At 36.9% G+C, this 8137-nt stretch overlaps 1 protein-coding gene across 1 annotated transcript; it reads right to left on the bottom strand.

Moving 5' to 3' along the window:
- Positions 1-2847: 2847 nt before the first annotated feature.
- LOC124895066 (transcription factor IIIB 70 kDa subunit-like) lies at positions 2848-8098 on the bottom strand. Its single transcript, XM_047405526.1, has 4 exons — positions 6550-8098; positions 6400-6476; positions 3995-4051; positions 2848-3235 (listed from the first exon to the last, which is right to left on the bottom strand). The coding sequence occupies exons 1-4, from the start codon at positions 6613-6615 to the stop codon at positions 2914-2916; spliced, it is 522 nt and encodes a 173-aa protein (XP_047261482.1). The 5' UTR covers positions 6616-8098; the 3' UTR covers positions 2848-2913.
- Positions 8099-8137: the final 39 nt, after the last annotated feature.

Genomic DNA, 8137 nt, shown 5'->3' on the forward strand with positions numbered 1-8137 from the left:
GCCTATTTTGCCACAGTGCTAGCAAAGTTCAACCATACCATCCTGTCTCATAAGCCTCCTTTGCTCTTGTGCCTGCTATGTATTTAACAATTCTTCCAAGGTAATGTTGGACAGACCGTTTGTGTTTTCCAAGGTAGTTATTGATACTTTGTATCTTTCAGGCACTGTAACAAAAAAAAATTCAACAATTCTTGAATCTTTAAATTTTGTGCCAAGCAATCTTACCTTTTTAACAATACCAAGAAGTCAGCCTGAGTACTCTTTGACGATCTCAAATTCCTTCATCTTTTGCAATTCGAATTCCCATGTTAGATTTAACACCATCATGCCTCATATTCTTTCATCCCCTGTGTATTCTTCCTTCAGATAATCCCAAATTTCTTTCATTGATTTAAGGGTCATAATTCTCATGAAAATTGTTAGAGACACACAAGCAAACAAAGTTGTTTTTGCCTTTGATTTTCTGATTTTCTTTTCCTTTTGGATTTTGATCTGGGCCACCGTGAGATTATTGGGTAGCAGAAGAAAATCAAAATCCTCCTCCACGGCCTCCCAAAGATACAAGCCTCAAGATAAGTCTTCATTCTTACTGTCCAAAGTTGGTAATTCTCCACCATCAAAGACAGGAGGAGCTATTTGGGAAAAGTTGTTTTCATAATTCATCACACTCACAGATCCCTCAAGAAAATGGCTCTAGATACCAATTGTTGGTTTTTAGCTTTGAAATTAAAGAAATAACACAGAAAGACTTGGAGAGAAAAAATACTACAATTGTATTATCAAAGGGAATTGTTTTATTAATAACTCAAAGACATATATTTATGGCTAAATTTCTAACGAGACTTCAATTCAAATTCAAATTCAAATAACAAAGGGACAACTAAGTTCTAAGTCTAAGCCACATAGAACTCTAATAATTTAAAAAACTACTAATAGTTATCTACTTTTACTTTATTTCTGAGACATATTTTCAACACCAAACTCCCCAACTTCCATTTCAGAGCATTGAATCTATCGACTGGCTCGCAATGCTGATGAAGTAGAGCCAGCAACCTTTGAAACTCATTAACCTATTAGTTTTGAAAATTCCTCCTAAAACCTCAAATCCCAAAACATTTCTTCCCTTTGACTCCACCTGATATGATGGACTACCGCCTCCCACCGACAAGAAATCCTACAGAAACTCGGGAACTCATCTTTTAGCACCGCATCTCTACACCATTTGTTTTTCCCAAACTAACTCTCCTTCCGTCCCCTATCCTGAACGAGATGTTCATTTCAAAAACACAACACTCCTAGTAAGCTCTACTTTTCTTCTCAGATCCACCACCTCATTAGCCACCAAAGCTGCATCCAAGAACTGTCTACCTTCCACAAAAGCATTTTGTGAAGATGAAACTGTCTCATTCAAAACCTTCTTTTGTCTATTAGACAGCACCTAATTTTAAAAAGTACCCGAAAACTAGAACATGGGATTTTTGCCAAAACATGACAAATTTCAAACAATTTTTGCCAAGACTTCTCCCAAAAACAATTTGCACTTTTATGGCCAAATGGGTCCTACAAGTTTTCCGGATCAGCTATCCGTACATTGACATGCAAATCCCTAGCAAACTGAAAGGAAAGGACTTCTGACAGACAACTGAAGGAAGTGTACCAACAATGACTAAGCGTCTAAGACTTAGTCCCAATTAGTTAGGATCGTCTATATAGATCCTTCACCATTGTGGTCTTTTGAAGGGGAGCCTTGGAGTAACTAGTAAAGTTGCTGCCATGTGACCAGAAGATCACGGGTTCAAGCCTTGGAAACAGCCTCTGGCAGAAATGCAAGGTAAGTTTGCGTACAATACATCCTTGTGGTGGGCCCTTCCCCGGACACCGCGCATAGCGGTAGCTTTAGTGCACCGGGCTACCCTTTTTTACCATTGTGGTCTCTTCGTAGTTCTATACACATTGATCTGAGAGATCATAAAACTTCCGAGAAAATATGCTCATCGTGATTTTAGGTCTATTTTTCCCCTTTAGTACCCCAATCGTCATAATGTCGCATTTGTGAACCAGTGTATACAAAGGTCTGTGTAGGATATAGTAAAAACTCTCGATCAACCTACTCTGTGTGTGCTGCTTGCACCTTCTATCAATGTGATTATATCGAATTTTGTCCAATCATGTTAACCTCATAACATCCATATCTCAACCACATTCATCTTGTGGATACGTATATTCTCCTATAAAATACTATCTCAAAATAACAGCTAAGCATTTTACCATTTACTCTTACGAACTCTTAACATAAAAGCCATTAGTTCTCCATACCACTAATACCAATTATGAAAACCCACACATGTAAGCAGCCTGATAGTTCTAATCTTTATTAGTACAGATTAGGTTTTGAGTCCTCCAACAAGTGGCCACTAATTATGATTTGAACTAGTGATGCTAAATCTGGAAAAAACACCACACGAAAAGATCTAGTCTACAAAAGGAGCTCCTGATAAATGAGTAATCTAACCCAAAGGAGGTTTACCAGACGGTGACATAAATAGAACCAGCTTCCCCGCCAAACAAACTAGAGGACAATTACCTGTCTGCAGTCTGCTTCTTTGGGCCTCAACTGCTTTAAACTGCATTTCTCGCCCATGTATCAATTAGTGGTGCGTTTTCCATAACGGCGCACCTCGGAATACCAATCTAGAACCTTATAACTAATCTAAAACCTTTTTGCTCTTCTATTTAACAGAAGAGATCCAATACTTCATTGATGCTGCATCATTGGCTCATCAATGAGGGAAAGAAGAAGATACAACCAAGATCCATCTTATAAGCACCCACATAGATTAACTTGCCAGAACAATGGCAACAAATAACACGCTTGCAGAATACAATCCTTATGAATCAAGATCCTTGAACTTCTCAGTTCTCCCCATGAAAATCCAAAAACGTAATCAAGAAACCAAAGGGGAAATCAAAAATATATATAAACCCCACCAGAAAGTTAGCACCTGGGACAAGGTGGCCAAGAAAGAAGAAAGAAGAAAGCTTAAAGTAAACCAGCAAACCATAAATACTTACGATCAGTGAATCGATGAATGAACAGACACCAGCAAACCATAAATACTTACGATCAGTGAATCGATGAATGAACAGACTCGGATCCACAGGTTTTTGAACAATTGGGTGGTCTTCAAGGTGTAGAATTTTGCATAGCTGTAAGAACACAGCACCTAAAACATACCTGCATTTCGTAAAAGAACACATTGAACAGGTTTCAATTATGATAATAAAGATAGTGAATAGGTAATGTTTTTCCAACTGTTCTAGATTAATAACAAGGGAATGTACAAGGAAACCTCCATAATAAACATTTGTGAAGTTATTAATGTGCAAAAGGTCAGCTAGATTCTTCCAATAGGAAGGAAACTTGTCGAACTAGGAAGTTAGAGGTATTGCAGCAGAGGAACAACTGCCCTCAAATTCAAAAGACAATATAACCAAAGATAAGCTTTTCAGCCACACTGAAGATTATTCAAGAGTATATTTATAAGCGTTGTTTTTTTATGAAGACATTTGGAAGGGGTTGTTTTTGATGAAAATGTTTGGAAGGATTGTTTTTTGATGAAGATATTTGGAAGGGTTGTAAAGAATATAACCCAGCTACTTTCTCAAAAGCCAATTCCTTTTCTGTCTTAGACTCCTTTATCTTATTAGACTCCTGTATCTTTCTAAAATCCAACATTGAATACAACTTCACATAAGGTTGCTTTCATATCTAGCTAAACATGAAGATTTGTGTAATTTACTCCAACCGCACAAGATTCACACATGAGATCTAGTTCAGAATATTACAAGAAGGAGCTAAGGGGTAAATGCTGAACAGAATATCATTATACTGAACAAGATAATAAGAATGCCTGTCCTAAACGGAAACCATCATGTTTTTGCTCGAGATTAATGATCCAAAGTGTTACATCAAATAAAAATGAAGCTTACGTACACATTTATCCTCAAGTACTCAGAAAAGTCGATGAGTAGGAATGGCTTTTTGTTCTCCCTGCAAGAAGAAGAAACATAAACAAACCCCAATTTGTCACTGGTAAAGTAGCTTGGACCAAGAAAAAATTATGTTAGAAGATCTAATCAAACAATAACCTTCCTTGTTACTCTTTCTATTTATGTACTAAAGAAAATTGATTGCTTCGGTATCCTCTATGCTGCATAATACAGTTGGTGATTCATCACAATTAACCAGGTCAAACTTATAATGTATCAGTTCTTTTACTTAGCCACCATACTGTTAGTTCCACTAACAGAACAGAATTCAGGACAAAATTTAAAGCATGTTTTTACTTGGATATGTATGCTTAATGAATAATCATATGCAGACAACAAAAAACTCACAAGTAGAGGAATCAAACCTACACATGTTAATTGAGGGTCAACTATGCTTAGTCATATACCACAAGCACAAAACTAAAACTTGTGAATATTTGAAGGACCAACAGTGCAAATTTCCATAAAATCAAATAACTGATGATACCTATATAAAAAGCTATATCTGATGGTTATGCTTTATGAATTCAACATTTCTCTATCTATGATGTCTTATGTAAAACCAAAAGATTAAGAAGCACTGTATTTAAAGTATTCTCTAATAATTTTGATCAAGTTCATGCTATTACAAATTTTCCCTATATTCAAATAATTGATGATATTAGAAAATCTATATCCAACGGTTATGCGTTATGAATTTCACATTTCTCTATGGTATCTTATTCAGAACCTGCAGATTAAGAAGCATTTTATCTTACCTTAAAGTTCTGTCCAAGAACTTGGTAAAATACATGCTTAGCATGCTCCCCCCACCCCCAGTCCCTTTAACCATAAGGTTACAGAAGTACTTATCAAAAATGAGACATAAAACAAGATCAACCATTATTGGTAAGTTTCAGGTTGTACATTGTAGTCACGGTATAGAAAGTATATTTTAACATCCAATAGGTTAGTTCTCTCATATTCAAATTTATCTTTCTTGAACAAGTACAACTTTGGAACACGATCTGCAGGGGTTAAATGTTGAAAAGTTACTACAATGATGGATTGAATTTATAAACTGAGTGGAATAATAAAGCAAGTTACATCAGTTAAATATACAACATGTCAAATGAGCAATAGTTGTTGCATGGCAAGAGCAGAAAAGCCACATATGTCAAATTCCACAGCTGACAAGGGCCCTTTTCTAAATATCCAAAAAAGTCATTTGGCTGGTCAATAAGCATCACTTATGAATTTCAATTATACTGCATAATTCTCTCGGTTGATTCCACATTTTTAATCCTCTACCTGTCTGATTTTACTAGGTCCAAAGGTGAAAGGCCCAAAAGCAAAACACCTCATGCAAGACATGGGTTCGACATTTGATTTTGTTTCCACTCGCTGTCATAAGCAAGACCCTTTTTAACCAAATCAAAAATTGCTTGGTTCTTCTTCCTTTCTAGCTGCAAATTACTGCTCATAGTCTACTGCAAAATTCATTTTTTCTCTTTTTTCTTTAAACTGAATGTGTGTACACATCATTGCAGTATGGTAACCAATTCATATCAATTAAAAAGATAAAGAAAACACATAAAACAGATGGCATTTAGCTGAATGTTTAAACATACTAAGGAGTTAGCTTTTACAGAATTTATAAACTAAAAAATCAGAAACCACATAAAAATATGGTCAATCAGATATTAAAAAGGTAAGGTTACTCAGAACAGAGTGTTTGTGTTGATAGGGCATATGGACTCATCAAAAAGACAAAAACGATAGACTAGGTATATGTGTTGTGCTGTAAAATTGGTGCACTTAATCTCATGGGGCAACCTCGTTCCTGGTTTATAATTAATGAACTCCTACATCACCCTATTAGAGGGTAACCTTAAATAAAAGACTAAGATTCCTTCTCTTCATTAAGCTTTGGTAATTGCAGAGCTTGTACGGATTAGTATGACTGTTCTTTGGACTATTAAGCTAACTTTAGGAACCCTTAAAGACATAATATCTCAAATATTCCCTCTGATGTGTATGTTGAACACTGGTTTTCTCAAATCAGTTTGAAAATATACCAAATATATTGCGTCTGGACAGTATAGTAAAACTGCTAAAACCACTCTTAACACTAAAATCAAACCACTGAAACTGAAATATCGGAATCTTATATGCAGGTGGGTTCCTCTTGTGTTTTACAAAATCGATGTTTTCTTCTTGTTTTACTCTCAAACTACTGATGCACGGAGGACATGACTCATGTCAACCCATCTACATCACAAGCTTCATTACAAGTAATCCCACTTCTTTTGTTCCATTAGGGAACACATCATAAATTGAAAAAGAATATTATAGAACACAATCTCTTACCTACATGCAATGTAAAGACAAGCAGCTTGAACTTGCTCTTTCCTACGCCCCTTTGTGAAACTCTTTTCAAGTGCCATCTGAAAGTAAGAGTCAGAAATAGAATGATATATCATGCTAGTAGAGGTATGATCTAAGCATAATGAATCATACCTCATAGAATTTCAAAGCTGGACGAGCTATCGATTCACCACCATCAATTCCTAGCCCATAAAGCATACCCTCTATACCATCATATGCTGCAGGAAGCGGAAGACAAAAAAAAATGCATCAGTCAAAACTTCATAGTTAAAACCATATTGACACCAATGAGGAGATTAATGTATTGTCAAGCCTTTAGTGCTACATAGAGCGGCCCCTCTAAGTATAGTGCTACACTCATCATACTAACTAGATTAATCAACAATACAACAAGCCTTCTAAGCGTTTTGTTATCCTACATAAACTAGCAACTCTAAGTGCAGTGCAGCTGTAATGACCTGAATTTATGAATTTTTCTTTTCTATGTGTTTCAACCATTTGGCCCTTCCCCGTAGTTGCTACATGCCAATTTTGAAGTTCGGGGATAGTTGGCATGGTTCTCAATGCAATCGGGAACGATTTATGCGAGTTTGTGATTTTTAGAGGATTGAGAAGCCATATAGTTGACTTCGGTCAACATTTATTGTTCTGAGTATCGAATAACAAAACGGATTGTGCCAGCAGATCCGGAATGTGGAATTTCGGTTAGTAGTGGGGTTGGTTCGAATTTGGAGCTTTTATATCTCATTTCAACCCTTGGTTTGGAAGTAGCGGAGATGGGTTCCGGGGGTTAATTTTGTGAAAATGACCTTTTCTTCGAAAATCCAACGTCTTGAGTTCGGAACGTTGAAATTTGTCTAGTAGCATATGTGATTTATTTTTGTCAGGTTCCGAACGAACCCCGAGGGTCCATGCGGATACAATGCTCCATTTGAAAAATCTGTTGGTGTAACAATTTCGAGTGCATCAGGCCAGTCATCGCGATCGCGTTGACACGTGTCACGATCGCGAGCCTTCATGATTCCCTTCATCGCGATCGCGTGGTGGTGGTACCGCGGTTGCGATGAGTATCTGGGTGGATCGGGTCGAGTTTGTCCATCGGGATGGCGAGTCCCTCCTCTCACAGTCGCAATGACCAACTTAAGCCCCGCTCAACGTTAACCCTCTCGATAGCGAGGTGGGGGCCACAATCGCGAGGCACTGTTCATTGAACGGTATAAAAGCCTCTTTTCCACGTTTTTCCTCTATTTTTGGACCTTTGAGCTTCGAATTTGGCGATTTTCGAGGGTTTTTTTACCATCTGAGCTTGGGTAGCTCCAAAACCTTATTTCCATTATTTGTCATCGATTATATCATCGAAAACTCCTTTAAATCATGATTTCTAAATGGAAAAATTGAGGTTTTACGGGTAAAGTTCAAAAAGGAGCTTTCTTCAATTTGGACCTCATTTCTAACCCATTTTCACGTGGGTTTTCTCCTATAGACTTGGGAAATATGTTTTTAAAACAAAACTCTGATTCTACCCCCTTCATTTTCAAACTCGTTTCCTGAAACCATTTTGAACCTAGCCAGAATATAGGTTATATGGGTATCGTTAGCTTAATTTTAATGCGTAGATGCTATATTTGGATGTTGCAGTTGATTTTGAGGTTGTTTGCAAGGGAAAGGCTCCGTGTTTAAGCACTTTAGACTAGGATTTTGTCGTTTCGAGGTAGGTTAT

This window comes from Capsicum annuum, unplaced genomic scaffold (assembly GCF_002878395.1).
Source record: "Capsicum annuum cultivar UCD-10X-F1 unplaced genomic scaffold, UCD10Xv1.1 ctg79519, whole genome shotgun sequence".
NCBI classification, from domain to species: Eukaryota; Viridiplantae; Streptophyta; class Magnoliopsida; order Solanales; family Solanaceae; genus Capsicum; species Capsicum annuum.